The sequence below is a fragment of the Ruditapes philippinarum genome, unplaced genomic scaffold, assembly GCF_026571515.1.
Source record: "Ruditapes philippinarum isolate M1 unplaced genomic scaffold, ASM2657151v2 ctg3047_1_1_1_1, whole genome shotgun sequence".
NCBI lineage: Eukaryota > Metazoa > Mollusca > Bivalvia > Venerida > Veneridae > Ruditapes > Ruditapes philippinarum.
This window is the reverse complement of record NW_026860700.1, coordinates 67,225-85,306: the sequence shown is the minus strand read 5'-3', so window position 1 is coordinate 85,306 and position 18,082 is coordinate 67,225. Positions and strand designations below refer to the sequence as shown.

General features: G+C 33.4%; 1 protein-coding gene across 1 annotated transcript in view; it reads left to right on the top strand.

Moving 5' to 3' along the window:
• LOC132713103 (receptor-type tyrosine-protein phosphatase mu-like) overlaps positions 1–18,082 on the top strand; it is a 138,191-nt gene that overhangs the window by 84,462 nt on the left and 35,647 nt on the right. Inside the window, exons 7-9 of the mRNA XM_060695572.1 lie at positions 13,129–13,278; positions 14,619–14,756; positions 16,712–16,849. Of these exons, the coding sequence (XP_060551555.1) occupies positions 13,129–13,278; positions 14,619–14,756; positions 16,712–16,849 (426 nt within the window). The remainder of the gene's footprint in view (positions 1–13,128; positions 13,279–14,618; positions 14,757–16,711; positions 16,850–18,082) is intronic.

Sequence of the window (18,082 nt, the reverse complement as noted above, 5' to 3'; positions counted from 1 at the left end):
CCCCCTGTCACTTGATATGCAATTATCCAATAAACCATTTAGGTGTCACTTTCCCTGGCCAGCCTGGTCATATGGTCTAGTGCACTAGAAGTGCACACGGTGTGCACTTCTAGTTCAGCTCTAGTGCACTAGAAGTGCACAAGGGTGGGAAGTTAAGTGTAAACTCAACTGTAGCTATGGTAGGGCGTGCAGTTGTTGGATGACTTGAGTGAACGCAATTTATTTATAACTCATCTGGCAAACTTCTTCTACAATGTCACTCGTAAATAGTTTACAAAATTCTACTATCATAATTCAAATTTGATTTTGTAATTATATGGTGAATTAAAAAACTCATTTACGGCTAGGTATAAGCAAGCTTGGTTTTTATGGAGATCTGTATTACAAACTTCGTAGGATAATGGGTCACATTTTTCTGCTGTCTTCACTGAAAGTATCAAACGTTTTGTTTACAAGAGGCTATGACCCATTTATTTAAAGGCATACCGCATGCTTAATTTTCAACTTTTTTTGCAGTTGAACGCTACGCTTTTCTCTTTTGATTGCATCTGACGGACCAAGTGGAAGACTTCATGACGGACTGAATTGTCTTAATTTTTGCCTTCTGTTTTGCTCCGTCGGGCCCTTGTAGATGATTTTCTTGTTGCACGTTTGTTATGGTCATAAGGCTGTACTTTTTGCTAATATTTACATAATAATTTATGTGTCTTATTTATTTCTTCTAATGTAACAATGACATTTGTAAGAATTTCATTTGACGGGGATTCATTTTTGTCGAGCCCGCTTGCGGTGAGCTCGACATAGTTCGGTGTATTATTGTGCGTCCGTCCGTTCGGCCGCCCGTCTGTCCGGATATTATTGTCCGGGTGTAACTTAAATTTTAAATAATTTTGCACAAATGTTCACAACAATAAAACGGCGTGACATGCGCTAGTACGTTTTGGCTAGGTCAAAGGTCAAAGTAATTAAAGGTCGAATGCAAAGAATGGCCTCGAACAACTTTTCCACACTACGACTCTATCACTATCTGGTTAAATTTTAAATAACCTGGTACAAATGTTCAACATCATGAGAAGGCGTGTAGCGAACAAAATCCGTGTGGGTAGGACAAAGGGTAAGGTCATACTTTAAGGTCAAATGTAAAAAAGTTCTCAAACAGCTTGTCCGCACCATTTATCTATCACTTGCTTGTGGAATTTCAAATAACCTTGCACAAATGTTCAACATCATAAGATGAAGTGTCGCATCAAAGAACCCTTTGGCTAGGTCATAGGTCAAGGTCTAACTACCGTCCGAAATTTGCTTACCGGGTTATACCTCTGTCAATAGTAGGCAGAATTTCAAGGTCAAGTCATACTTTTAGGTCAAATACCAAAAATGGTCTCAAACACCTTGTCTTCACCATAACTCTATCACTAGGTGGCGGAAAGTTATTTCCATTGTCATTCATACCACTTTAACCACTTAGGCCACTTATTGTCATAAAGATAATTAGGAACTAATAACAATTAAATATTAGTAAAGATTTTTATGACATATACGGAAAAATAATGACGTCAATTTATGAATAAATTAGACGTATAAATTAGCTTCAGAAACTTTTTTGATGCGCCGTGCAAAGCGTGTGTGTTACCATAGTTGGTCTACAGAGGGATCTTGAAAAGAAATAACTGAAATTTTAAGAAAAGTGAAGCGATTCAAGTTTTCATGACTGACTTTGCAATATTGATTACCATATTTGTACCGGCTGATTAAAGCAGTAAGGTTTATATTCACATACATGTATTCTGGTCTTCATTTTGTAATTTTCGTAAGATTAAGGTTATGTTTGCAGTATATGAATTAATTTCTGTTTCCATTTTACATTTTAGTACATTTTTTTAAATCAGGAAAATAAGCATAAATCTAGAGGCATGCTTCTTCATCTTTGATAATTGATAAGAACATTCTATATCACAACTCTGTCGACCATAATATTTAAGAAACATATTTTTACCGTTTTTGAATTTTATGAAAATACTTTTATAAAATGTTAATGGATCAAGAAGACGAAAAACTCTTAGTCGTATATCTTTTTGAACAGCCCTCATATATTGTTAAGAACTTCATCAACATTACTCATTTCCTGAAATATTGATAAGAACATCCCTATGATTCATTTTGATGGAAAATGGAGAATGTGTCATTAAAAGACCAATCAACTGGAACTTTTAGTATCCAGTCAATTTCTTACCAGACATTGACCTTTGAAAGCAATCTTTGACTTTCATAGCAACGGTTGCCTTTATTTAGCAACAACTGATATTGAAAGCAAGCATGTCCTTCCAAAGCAACTATTTTATTTCGGACGATCATAGAACACTTGTTTATGTTTTTGCAAGACCGCTGTCGCGTATTTAACACACGCGTGGTAATATTACGAAGCGGCGTAATAATTACACGGTTAGGGGTAGTGCCATTAGAATCACATATACGGTCTTATATTTACTCCAAGATTTAAATTATATACCATTTTTTCAAAATGTATTTCGCATCAAATGGTATAACTTTTGTGGGAATTCTTTGATTTTCTAAAATAAAAAGCATGTATTGCAGCGATTTTTAATATGACAACCTTCGTTATGAATAATTATAATTATGTTCTGATAAATATTTTTAAAAAGCATTAGAACTTTTCATTTTAGATTTTAATTTGTTATATTTAATTGTGTTTTCATTTAGTGTTCAAGACAATTGTGATTTTAGATATTGATAATAGCTATGCGTGCTTGTTATGTTTTGTCAGGGTTGTAAATAGACAATCATTGATGTGTCATTTCTCCTAAAATTAGAATAACATTAATTTTCTTATCAAATCGAAGCGTTTTAAGGTATGATAAAAGATTAAATAATGGTTATTAATGAAAGAGCAATCAGATAGAGCTACTTACATTACCAAAATGTATAATTTGTATTAGCAATTAGAATTAGTGCTCGTGTGCGATTGCATCGCGCCGAAGTAATAACAAGATTTGAACAGTTCTACCTGTACACCGCTTGTCTTTAGCCAATCAAAGCTTTTAAACTTATATCAGATGGTAACAAAATGAACATCAAAAATCTTCAACAAGGGGTACGTAAATAAACTCGCCCAACGGCCGTTTTTTTTTTGTCGGGTTACCTATTCTACAACTGAAAAATACCATTATCAATGTACGAGCTCAGTGCCAGTCAATAGGTTTTTGCAGGAAAAGCACAACAAAACGCAATATTTTGCATCATGACATTTCTGGTTGGATATGTAGTCTAAATAAGAGTGCTTTCTTTGTTTTCTTTCCAAAAACTTGAACTTGACGACAAAATGCTTTCTTTCGGGCGAGTTTCAACTATGAGAGTTTTATTGCATCATAACTATAGTGTAGTAAGTCAGTTATAGTCCGTTTCAAAAAGAAAAGCAGTCACGCGTTAGCAGGAATCAAAACATTCGCAGACATCAATTTTAATGTACACGTCAAACTATTTTGACTAGAACGAAATGGTAGAGTATATCAAGATATTTGTTGGCTTTATGTGTAAAGTTTTTAGGCAAGAACTATGCTCATGGCTAAACGGCGATTCCAAGCATTTTGGAAATGCTAGTACTTGTAAAATTAATATCTCCGAAAACAACATTGCGTCTAAATGTGTCTTCATCTGAAGGTACATGCAAACTTTTAAAATGTTTTGATGTTAAACAAGATCTCGGAAAAATGTATAAACCGACTGCAACAGTAAAGTCGTGAAAATCGCACGCATGGTTTTATATTTAACCAAACATACTTGAATTAAACATGTTTTCCAAAATGCATTGTGTCAAATATTTTTATTTCTTTTTTACATATACTTTTGTTATTCAAAACACAGGAGTATCCTGAACAAAAGGGAAACTAATTGTTCTATGCTAAAGATTTAAACTTATTTTCAAAGCGTTTTGTAAACAAAGTCATAAGTAAGTTTAAAAAAAAAAACATGTATAAAGAGTGGTAATATTACGCCTGTGTGATTATAACGCGACCCCGGTATTCTGTTTACGTCCGTTATAAATGATTGCTACAAGAACCGTTTGGAAAAGACTGTTTTAGATTCAATTCTGAATAAAGGTTTGCGACAGTAAAATAATTTATACATTTCTTCAAACTTACACTCTGCTCATACGGCACTTTTTAGACATAATATTTGCGACTAAAAGTTAAACAATATTTTTGTACTCTGACACACATGGCCGCAAACATTTACATTTTTAGGCATCTGTTTTCCTATTTGAAGTAATAACGAAAGGGCTAACTTAAATTAATAAAGCAGTGAAGGCCAAAAGATGTGGATGGAAAGGCTAAGTTACTTTCGTCTCCCATAATTAGTTGGTTCAATATTGAATTTTGCAAAGGCATGGGCGGTTGCATGCAACTAGAGAATTGCGTAGCGAGCTAACACGTCTACCTTTTTAGAGAGAAGCTAATTCGGATACATAAAAATTGCTAAAAGCATAACATACATTGACTTTTGCATGTATTATTGGCTCCATTAGGGATTTTCTTTTCTACTTCAAATAGCATGAGTTTCTTGTCATTTTAGCGAGGCATATTAGTAAACTACGATCAATTGACGATCCTTCTGGTTATTTTTTACACTCTACTTGCATGACTTAATTCAATATTTTTAAGATGTCTCGTGTCTAGGAGCTGCATCTCCCTAGATGCATACTTATATTCAACATGTATTTGTAAATACAATATTGTTCAGTGAACAGAGACAGCAATTTTGAACATTGCAAACGGCACTAAATACCACGTAAATTACCAAGAAGAGGTCAAACAGAAGTCCTAATTGCGTTTGTGAGGCGATTTGTATATGATGATAATAACTTCAAAATCAGTCAGTAATTGCACATAACGTAATTAATTACTTGAGTCGTAAATATTTTTACATTACAATTTTTTTTCTTTAGTTTGATTGTTTTAAGGCATGTAGCTTAAAACCGAAACAGCTTGAAGTTTGTCGATCTCAACTGTCTATAGACTCTTTAAGAATAATCGCTTTCCAAATTACACCAGGCTTTCTTACATTGTGAATTGCAGATTCTATATGCCTGAAAGTAAATTAGTTCACTCAATATTGAAGATAGTTATTCCATGTTGCATTCTTATTGTAAATTTTAGTTCTTTATTAAATGGAAAAGTGTGCTTTATTCCTACTAACTATATCACATTTATTTACATGAGGATTTCCTGTCACTGCTTATTATAATACTTTATAGTATGTTTCTCATTTCACATCTGTAAACCTTTATTACTTGCTCATTTTGAAAAACGAAACAAAAAAAAACATAATTGTTGAATACTGAATATGGCCATAAATTATGATGTGTTTAGATTTTGTTTACCAATCTGATTAGTTATTTTGTTTCTGTTGGTCAACCATGACAAAAGTTACATTAAATTAATCAATGTTTTTAGAAGTGACCGGCACAGTCGTAAACTGATTACTTCTAAATAACATAACAATATCGCAAACCAAACATGAGTTATCGCGTAACATATGATCGAGTCGAAGAAGCTGCAAGCATCACGGATATCCATAAAAAGGCCAGTCGTAATAAGGATACTTTTACACAAATTCCTTCCCAAATGTTTTCGTGGTTAAAATAATTATAAATGATATCTAAATTTTGATGAAAAAAGTCCTCACAAAAACTCTATGCACAGTCCTTGAAATTCGATCTCAAAAATAAGTCAAAGTTACAATTAAATCGTGTCTCTTACAGTACATCATATGTTTATGTTATGCACTTCCGGTTTTTACCGATGTCGATGTCAACGTTCAAGATAGTTATGTATCTGTAAAATATCAGAACTAACTATTCCAGCCTTCTTCATGCAAAGGTAAGGAATTCTAGTCATTTTTATAATCAATCAATTTCCAGAGGAAAATATGTATGCATACAAAAATTAATGAATTACATTGGAACAATTTTGTAGGATGACAAAACGTTTCATACAATTTTGCGTTTTTAATCTAAATTTTAGTTTTCGTCATTTGGTAATTCTTAGAGAATGTTGTCTTTTGAAAAGTGATTTAAAATGACATAGGAATTGGCGTAATATTAAATATTGCCGATTTATATAGAATGTATTGAATGTATGACAGCGTGTAGTTGTAAAGATTACGAAAAAATGTTGTTTTTTCTTTTGTTTTTTCTCATATTTCAAAAAAAAATTTGCATGTTATAATTGTAGATAATGCAAATTGAATTATTAAAAATGTTTACTTCTTGTAAAAAAGGTATTTTGTAATAACTTAAGACTTGTCTTTTAAACGTAATGTTAATATTTCAGGATGTAACAGATAATGTGTGAATACATGGTGCTAATCAAGCTAAAATGGTAGCCTAAGGATAGGCAATTTGCTTGTATTTTATATATTTTAAATGGTAATTTATTTAAAAAAAAATTTTTGGAGACAAAGAGTTTTTTATTTTATGTTTTTAAAGTTAATTATTTAAGTTGCCTTGCGTAAATTACCCTTTTGTACCATTGATATTTCAGCATTGAATGGGACAGTTTTTTGTGTCCTTTGTAACAAGGCGGATGGGGCGAAACATCCACACTAAGGGAGAAATGATGAGAAGGGTTAACGACAGCAAGTAAACTAAGAATTAACTGAACCGAAAAATACGCACTAATTAGAGATGCATTATATTGGGATAAACACACTGTTGCTCTGTCTGATTATGCGTATGTTTATGGTTGAGGACTAATGGTTGACATAAAATCCATAGAAAGGAATATCTAATTTTATCCGATATAATGAGCAAGGATACAAACAGTTTTGTAAATTTGTTTTCAAAGCTGATCATTCACAATAAATCATCTGAGTTAAAGACGTTATCGATAGGATAGGCGACAACAATTAAGTCGTCAAGACCTCGTTGAATTATTTGTCCCCTCCAGATTTGATTAGGAGTACAAATGCACCAACAGTGTGGTTTACGATTTTTGATTGTCATCATGAGAAACATTGGTTTCTGTTTTACCTATGAAGAACTTCAAAGATTTGAACGGCCTTCAGCTTCATATCATGGAACACAAATTTAATTTATAAAAAGAACGATTAGTTTGTAGCGGACAACGTTGAACATAATACTGGAACACTTGATGGTCATGGGACATTTCATTGGGTAGGTATCGCGGCTACAGTAACCCCTTAATAAGAGCAGAAAAAACTTATTCCAAGATCTCTGATTACAACTGATGGTCTTGATGCAATAAGAAAGAAATAATATTCATTTCTACAGGTAGCAAAATAACGATATAGAAACTATTGAGAATCTTCATTGTGTTATAAAAGTTACACGCCCCCTAAAAGTGCAAGCTAGGTGCTGGTCTGGAGTCATGCAGATTGTAAGAACAGGGTCATATCCGGGTCAATCAAGTGTTGTGATGATAGATCTACATCCAAGTGGCATGGCATGTGCCTATTTAACATAAAAATATGTGCCGTTGCAGAGTAGCCGTGTTAATTTAGCACCTATTATTACACTTGACCAGCCATTATATAAGAAGGCGTTTAATATCATCACAAACGAGCCCGAGGGACTGACATTAAACATGTTATTGTGAGACTTGGGGCTTTCCATACACAGATTACCTTTCTTGGGAGGATAGGCCGATTATAGGCAACACCGTACTAGCTGAGCTATTAGCAACAGTCTATGCTCCTAACACGATAGGAAACATGTTACATGGAAAGGCAATCAGTAGAGCAATCACTGGACATGTTCTTGTTGATGATGATTTGAATATCATACTTGTAGAAAAACTTTGTCTAAGACTGTTAATAACATACACTGACTTAAACAGTAATCATGAAAGAGTAACAGCTGACCTTGAACACAAAAAAGTCCAAGTAAGTGACACTTAGCATGTAAAAATATCTAACTTTTCTTAGACAATCAGATAAATCAGGAAGACATTAGTGTGGACACCACTGTTTTGAAGATGAACCAAATGTTCAAAAAATCAAAATATCGGCTTGCTGTTGACATCAGAACTGCAAGGCTATGCGTACAATATATCGATATGATTGTCATTTTAAAGAAATTTATAACTGAAGAAAGAACGGGGTTTGGAACAACCACTGTGAATCAATACAGAAAATGCTACCTTTCTTTGTAGCACCAGAACATAATCAGTACCTGAAATCTGGATACGTGTACCTTCAAGATATGTTTGTCCTGGAAGATACACACCCAAATGTAGATTAAATATGAAAAACAAGAACAACAAGGAAGGGCGTCGTACAATGAACACAACCCCCACGCGACCCAGCAATACAGGACCTCCGGCAAGGAGCCCAGCAGTACCCAAATAAAACAGGACAGGGTACAGGGCAAAGCACGGACAGGGTGATTACTATAATAATAAATAATAGGAAACAACAGAACCGACCATGAAATTAAAGAGACGATTAATTTCTAGGCCTACAAACTTAAAGGGATGTGGGGAAGGGGACTAGAAAAAATCTGGAAACAAAGTGATCCCTCGGAAGCATTAATCACAACAAAATTACAAGAGAATTGCAGACTCGGTTTGATTGAGTCTGTACATAAGGGATAATGAATACGTGCAACATCCCTCACGCCCCCTAGCACCGGCTTGAGCGGTACTCAATTCTCAACACTTAATAGTGCTGGCATCAATGATCCCGAAGGACCAGAAAAATATAACAACACTGAAGTGAAGTACGGGGCAACTTTTTACAGCTGCCACACAGCACTTGACACCTGCTGTTGTGAAGTATAAAAAATCTGGAAACAAAGTGATCCCTCGGAAGCATTAATCACAACAAAATTACAAGAGAATTGCAGACTCGGTTTGATTGAGTCTGTACATAAGGGATAATGAATACGTGCAACATCCCTCACGCCCCCTAGCACCGGCTTGAGCGGTACTCAATTCTCAACACTTAATAGTGCTGGCATCAATGATCCCGAAGGACCAGAAAAATATAACAACACTGAAGTGAAGTACGGGGCAACATTTTACAGCTGCCACACAGCACTTGACACCTGCTGTTGTGAAGTATAAAAATCTGGAAACAAAGTGATCCCTCGGAAGCATTAATCACAACAAAATTACGAGAGAATTGCAGACTCAGAATTGCATGTGATTAGACGAAGTGATAGATACTGGGCAGGATTATCACCAGACATTCTTATTGAACAAATACTGATCAGGAGTGTTAAGTCCTTTACAGGTATGACGAGAGGTCGCGGTATGACATAGGCACAGAGGACACAGTGTCTTCTTTCGATGCCTGCGTGTGCTGAGATAAACAACGCGATGCAAGACTTCACGGGGCAGACTTATGAAAGCAATGAACAACATAACGAACTGAAGCTATGAGAAGCAGGAATAAAAAGAATAGAGGAATATTCTTAGATTTTCTGAAAGAGAATGCAACCCTTTTTTGAATCAATAGTGTCTTTGAAATATTGAAACTGGGTCTGTTACCGAGACTAGTGTCAATGTCGACCGAGTCGTAGATATTGGACAAAATAGTTTCAAAGAAATGACAGAAACCAACAGACCATAAAACTTGGTACAAAAAAATAACATGATAAAAGTTGGTGGAGATGATAAACATGTTGCCAACAATTATTATTCCAGCTGTTATTGACAGTTGCTTTCAATTGATTCAATTGACAGAATAAAGAAGTATTTCTTATCTATCTAGCCATCCCTTTTCACTGTTTGACATATCCGGTCTATTGCAAGAGGCACACAAGTCAGCATTGGCTAACGCCATTTCGAAACTCGGACAATGCGGACCATCACCAGTGTCAGAGGACAACGTATGTTACGTCCTGGACGGACGGTCATTAGTCCAGCAATTTATTTGGATATATGGATCGGCTTTCCATGATATTTATAAACAATATGCAACGATAGAGCAGTTACATTATGGCTGTGCTAACATTGTATTTGATGGCTACGTAAACGATCCTTCTAAAGAATTGATACATTAACACCGGAGAAAAGGATAAATCATGTAACAAATGCCTCAGAGGATGCAGATCTTCAAATCTTTCAGACTGCAATTATGAAAGCAAATAACAAAACGACAGTACTTAAATGTGAATGTACACAAACATTGATTCTGCTATGATATCATGTTGATACTTCCAAAGAAAACATATTTTACATATCAGACACAAAGACCAGCTTTAAAAAGAATAAGATTTGGGACATTCAGAACACGAAAGCAGTTCTTGTAAGTGATACGTGCAGACGTTAACTTTTTATTCATGCTTTCTTCGAACATGGACTTTCATGCTATGTGTGTTGTTCGGAATGTCAGGCAACCGTCTGTAGTAATACACATACTATTGACTACGGAAAAATTCTGAGTAAACTGTGTTAATAAATTAGCATTTCAGATAAATAAGGAACTCTAAACAAGTATTGAAACAGTTGTATAGTTTGCTTTGCCTGTCACATTTAATGTACAGTACAATTTTGACAATATAAGGGACAAAGTTGGTAATCATCTTAGTATGTCACTTAGATAATGTAATTATTGTTGAATGTTTGTACAATAAAAAGTTATAAATATGCACTATTTAAAATGTTATTCAAAATTAACATAAATATATCACATATGAGTATGTAAATGCATTTTGTAAACAAATAGCAACACAAATACATAATGTTTCATGTACATTTGTATAACAGTTGTATAATATACTGCAATTTTAACTATAAAATAATTTACGAACGTTTCAGAAACCTAGGTGAATTATACTGCTAATTTATAGACTATTTCACAGTACCTAACAAAAAACCTTAGAAGAAATAGTTTTAGCATAAGTGGGTGGGGTATTGGTTTAAAGAATGATTTATCCAGTGTTGCAACTTTTGTAATATTATCATCTTTCTTTTAAATCTTTTATTTAAAATAAAATGTGTACAAATGTGTTACTTTATTTAACTATTTAATACCATAATATCCAGTCTTATTTCATAGATTTGACAAATTGAAAAATCATTTGGTTCAAAAACATGACATTTTGAGCAATTTTATACTTCACATTTTAAAGACCTTTTTGTAGCATCACATATATATATTGTAGATAACAAATATGAAATCATCTTTTATGAAGGAATTTGTTTTAGTATAGAGAGATATAATTTTGAAACATCAGCAGATGTGTTCATATGGCGGTTACCAGCGAACCTTCAATGAGACACGTTAGTGTGTCATTCCATGAAAAGCGGCATATGGTCCCCAAGTAAAAAATGCGTTTGCCCTAAACGAAAAAAAAACAAACAAAAAACAATAGACGGAACTAAATAAAATGTTATTTTTAAAGTGGATCAGAGGTTATAAAGCCTGCATATCACGGATAATACATCATAAGACAAATTTAAAAAGCAGATCACATATCCTAAGGGTGATTCAACAGTATTCAAGTTAGGAATCATAATGGAATCACCCAACAAAAAATAGCCGAATGAAAAGACGTAAAATTACACAAACACAACAATAATGTTGTGCTAAACGATCCGTAAGGTTCGGAAATATAACATCCCTGATTGAATGTGCGGGCGACTTTTTACAACCTCAACACGGCAATAACAAAGCTGATATAAAGAGATAAAGAATTCCCAAATCCCCATTAGGTTGAGTCTAATTTTTTTGGCTAAAATGCCTGGCCTAAAAGTAACATATAAAGTTACATTATAGTATCAGGCGACGACGCTACTGTCATGAATATTCGAAAATATATCGTGATGTCTTGAAGAAAGTGTGTTGTTTGTTAGGTCCCCTACCTTATTATAGATGTCGTTTGTAACGGGCAGGGGTAAAACCCTGCTCTACTTGATTATTTCGGATTTTTTCTCATCCACGCAGAAGAGACAATGCATGAAATTTGGAACGTGGCCGAACATTGTTCACCAAGGACATAGTAAAATCCGAGCTTTGTTTTGGCATACAGAGGAAATCAAACTATCACTTTTGAAGGAGTTTGAAATAAGCCTTCTCGCACTACGAGCCAGCTGCAAATGTATTGATTTAATTCAAGGGAGATGACAATATATGGTATGCAAGGACAAAAGGGAAGGGTACTAGGGAGTTAGAGCCCTAGTACGTAGTGATTGCTTAAAAGGCAAACAAATCTCATCATCAGGGCTGCCTAGCCAGTCAGTACCTAAATGAAATATTTCAATTAAACTCTATGTATAGCAAACTCATGTATAGACCTTGCTTTCGATTGCTTTTGAGCCTCCTAGAGTCAAGTTCAAGGTCTCTGTTACTAAAAATAAAAATAGGTTTCTGGTCAATAAGTAGAGTTTGGAATAAAATATTTCAGTGAAACTTTGTGTAAATTAAGCTTTTTCAAAGATCTCACTTGACATGGTTTTTCGGCCAGCTAGGGTCAAGGTCACTGTTACTCAAAAAGAAAATTGGTGTCTGGTCAACTGGTTGAACTATTTTTTCTATAAATATTATATATTTTCAGGAGAATATCTAAATGAGAAATATATGTTGTTTCAGGATACTGACTATTACAACTGTGCCTTGTCATGATTATTAAGTCTCACATGTTTCAATTTCATAAATTTGATAGTTTTAAAATAATCCTACAAAGTAATAAGCAATTTTGACAAAATAATATTAGTTATTAGTTAAGGTGCATAACACTAAAAAATAGTTTTCAGAATAATGCCCTTTATCTTAAAGTTCTTGTATTAATAAAAAGCATTCCAAATTTCATATTGATATCTTAAAAATTGTTTAAGTAATGAGCTACACTAAAATCTTTAGAAGACGACAACGACGACGACGTAACAAGCATGATATCTCGAAGTTTTCTTCGGAGCAGACGAGTAAAAATTCGGATGTTAAGAAGAAAGCGTTAAATAAATACATTTAAACACGACTTTAAATGTGTCTTCAATTAAATTAAGATTGAATTTGTTTTGATAAAATGTTACTATTGTGTTCTCTAATGTCGGCGATAGTTTTGATAGTAAAATGCAGGTTGGTAAATTATTGTATATATTTTAAAGTCAAAGGAAAGAAAATGTTGGAAAACAATCTTTTTTCCAGAGTGTAATAATGGTACTTTTGGCAAAGACTGTCAGAATAAATGCAACAGCAACTGTTTAAGGTCAGGGGTGAATGAAATATGCAATAACGTGGACGGCACATGCTTGAATGGTTGCAAAGGTGGATATCAAGGATCCCATTGTAACATAAGTATGCTGTTTTAATCTTATTTCTTATTTTGAAAATGTTAAATCTTACCTGTCTTACCATGTTTTATATTTAACAATTTCTAATATCAATAGCTATTTTAAGTCATTTTATATCAAAACCAAGCTGGGTGTTCTAGTGATGTCTGTTCATGACTCGTACGATAATTGTCTTAAAGTGAGTATTGAGCAAATTTGTTAAATAGAAATAACTGAATACTTAAAGAACACCTGAAACGACAAAATTAAACGTAATGAAGGCTCGGTTTCATAGCGCCTAATCATTGACTGAGGTGGTAAGTGCGAGCTTCAGTCCGTACCGCTATCACATTCGCATGTTAATTGAATAAAAAAGATTCAAAATTTTATAAACATTAAAGACTATGATTTTTATGCTGGCTACTCCATAAGCTACAAAAGGATTTTTTTTTATATTTTGTATCTTTTATATCAAGATGTAGCACAAATTTCGCTGCGGTTTGTAATGAAATGCCCTAGTATCATGCATTTTGTGCAAGTCTTATTTAGATTATATATGTACTGAATGTCGACGTTTTTTTCTGACTGCATTTCGTATAGTTACTACTGACTCAAGTGGAGTATTTTATATTTTAAGAATTACTCCAAAATAAGTAACTACAGAAAATATCTGTCTAGTATCTAACTGTACGTTTTTAAAATTATTGACGTTTGTTGATTATTTGCTTTGGGTCAAAACAATCAGTGCATATCAAAGCGAAGAAACACTTAAATATTGTCTTGTCTAAACTTTAACCGATCATGTACAAAGTTTCATATTATAAGTCAATATCTGATCATGAATATGTCATTTGTTTGGGTTTTTTTCTTTGAAACTAAACCTAAAAGGAGATTGAACATATATTGACTTGTCGAAGCTTATTTTACTCCATGCAATCGTTTGAGCCCGAAATGTGAAAATAGTGAAATTTGAATTATTGAAAGGGTCGATAACTTAGTGAAACGCAAACTGATCCAGGTCTGCTATAAACTTTATTGTTGACTCTTTTTTGCACGGCAGTAATGAATGCAGCACTTTATAGTTATGTGCCATATTGTATAATTGTATTATCTCTTAAAGTCGTAGGAAGTTCTAGCGTATGTTAATGTTTAGATTAACATTACATAATTAATAATTAATCAATATTACTTAGATATTCGACATAAAACAATACTTTTTCAAAATAATGTGCGATATTTATGCCGCGAGACTCTTTAAATTAATGCCACTTTCACAATATTTAATCTAGTTAAGTATAATCATATATATTATCTTTTTACTCTTTTTTATTTACGTTTTCAATAAAATAATTAACATATTTACAGAATGTTACGATGGTAAATGGGGCATAAACTGTACACATGATTGTGGGAAATGTTTAACCTCACCATGTAATCATTTAAATGGGCATTGCCAAGATGGATGTGCTGCTGGTTATAAGAAGACAAGGGATTGCCACACTGGTATTCTTTATAAAAGATGTATAAGTGTGTAAAGCTGAAATCAGGCGTATATAAAATCGTAGTAACATTTATTCCGTGTTAATGACCTGAAATAAGATTTTAAACATTCTAATGCTGTTTAGGATCGCTTTAATTTGGTACATAGAGGGTATTAAATGAGTGTAGATCTAATACTAAATTATTTGAACCAGTTAAATGAAATCACATTATGCGAGCCTCTGGCGATCATAATATGAGCCGTGCCATGACAAAACCAACATAATGGGTTTTGCGACCAGCATGGATCCAGATCAGCCTGCGCATCCGCGCTGTCTGATCAGGATCCATGCTGTTCGCTTACCAACACTATTACAAGTGAGGAAACTGACAGCGAACAGCATGGATCCTGATCAGACTGCGCGGATGCGCAGGCTGGTCTGGATCCATGCTGGTCGCAAACCCACTATGTTGGTTTTGTCGTGGCGCGACTCATATTATTTTATTCAGCGAGTTCAATGAATTTAGTATTAAATCGTCACGCATATACTATTCTATTTATCACATATATAAAATAAGGACGGTAAACTATCAAAAAGAGTCATTTTCATTGATACGCCTATAGTGTTACGCTAATGTAAGCGCTTTAACGCTATGTTTATATATATAACGTCGAAATGCTATTACACTAGTGTAATATCGTTTTTATTAAATAGCTTTATTACACTACTGTGCCGCGGTTTATGTGATAACTTACAATATTAATCAACGTTGATGACAAAAAACGATGTTAAAATAACTTTGAGAAACAAACAAAATTGTAAAAACGAATAACACATAGGTTATTCCGTTACAATTAAGCTTTTTTCAATTTGGTATAGTTTAAGATACATATTTTCACTTTTATTGTCGTGTCTGTCTTTTTTTACATTTCAATTAATACCAATATCGAGTTGATCTCATCATCATCAGAAAATAAAGCTTCATTTCTTTAAATGTGATATAAATCGTATACCCAGTGAATGCAGTGCATAAACTGGAGAGTGTGGTTGTTTAATACATATATTCCAGTTACGCACTACTTGTTGAGACAGTTGAAACATTTAAATCTAAAATGAACTTTGGAAATTTACACATTAATTTTCACCAAAATCTTTAATCTCAATTTCAAAAAAAAAAACATCGATGTTTCTTTTGATGGGGTGGGGTGTTCCTCTGCACTCTCATACAAACCAGATGACAACTAGTCCTTCTGTCGTTAACTTATTGAATTTCTTTATCTTTTCTCTCTCTTTTTTTCTTCTCATTCTTCATTTATCTTTCCTTTCTTTATACACTTTCTTTTCTCTCTTTCATACTTACTATGCACTTTATAGTACTATCAGTTTTTCTTACCACTCATTTTCTTCTGTCAAAAACTTTTATAAAAAGATCTTAACATACAAATATACTTGTCATAATCTGATTACATTGAATTGACATTATTTTTTATGTATTCATTACATGTACTATGATTTGAATGTTTGTATATTTTGATTGAAAAATAAAAGAGAAAAAAAAAACTTATTGAATTTCTTACAAAGTGTAACTTGAAATACTTGAATAAGTTAGTTCTTGAAAATTGACTGAACCTGATTGATGTCTGTTCTAAGACGGCATTAATAAATGCAACACGCTTGAGTTATGTGCCATATTATATATCAAAGTCGTAGGAAGTTCGCGCGCATGTGAATGTAAAGAGTAATATCACATAGTAAATTAAAAAAAACCCGCTTGTAATGCATATTATTTTAAATATTATTTAGAAATTCGATATAAAACAATACACTTTCAAAATAATATACCATATTGATAACGCGAGACTTTATTTCGAATTAATGAGGCGTTCACAATATACAATCTAGTTAAAGTATAATCATATATATAACCTTTCCTCAATTTTATTTACCTTTTGTATAAAATAGATAACATATTTACAGAATGTGACGATGGTAAATGGGGCATAAACTGTACATATGTTTGTGGGAAATGTTTCACCTCACCATGTAATCATGTGAATGGGTATTGTCAAGATGGATGTGCTGCTGGTTATAAGAAGACATTGGACTGCCGCACTGGTATTATTTATTAAAGATGTATTAGAGTGTAAAACAATAAATGTTTATCTGACATCAGACGTATGTAAATGCGTGGTAACATCTATTCCGAGTTAATGAACTGAAATAAGATTTCAAACATTTCAATGCCGTTCAATATATTTTTTAATTGGTAGCTTATAAAATCAAGCAACGATAATGACAAAAAAACGTTGTTAAAATGATTTTGAGAAACGAACAAGATGGTATATATAACACAAATTAGTTATTCCGTTCAATACATTTAAGCTTTTTTTCAACTTGATAAAGCTTTGGATTCGTTTACATACATATTTCCGCTTGTTTTGTCGTGTCTGTTTTATAACATTGAATTAATACAAATCTCGAGTTGGTTCCATCGTTATCAGAAAATAAAACATTATTTTAAATTTAATATAAATCGTATACCCAGTGCAGTCAGTGCATAAACTGGAGAATGTGGTTGTTTAATACATATAGTCCAGTTACCGCACTACCTTTCGATACTTTTAAGTTTAAATATTTAGATTTAAAACAAAACATGGATGTTTCTTGAAAATTATAATTGCACTTAGATATGCTGAGTTATGAAGACCTTCTTTGTTCGACTTAATCTTTAATAAAATGAATACAAAATATAACAGCACTGTTCAGGTTTTTGGAAGACAACTCTAAATATTTTGTTTCTTTGGTTGATTGGGTTTTACGTCATATCGACACAGTATAGGTCATATGGCGACGTTCAAGCTTTTCTTGTGGAGGAAGACCTCCGGTGCCTTTCCGTGCCTTACTTCAGGCACGAACTAGCATCTGAGTAGAACCACTGACGTTCCGTAAGCTAGCTGGAGTGCTTCCTTACATGAAATAATCCTAAGTCCCTGTCGAGATTTGAACCCACAGCGGTGAAGGGCAGTGGATTGAAGTCAACGACCTTAACCACTGGGCCACGGACGCCTCTTAATATTTAATAGATTGCTAGCAATGTCTATAAATTATTTTCATTTTTAAACAAGAACAACTTCATGAATATAATGACGACACCTTTTATAACAGCTGTGTGACCTCTCTCAAGCAAAAGCACTAATGCGCTGTGAACGCTCGCCACTGTCAATAATAATTTGTTATAAATATTACTTTTTACGAGGAGTATATATCAATGACATATATGTTGACTTCAGGATATTGACTATTATCTTACAGCTGTGCCTTGCCATGATAACCAAGTATTACAAGATT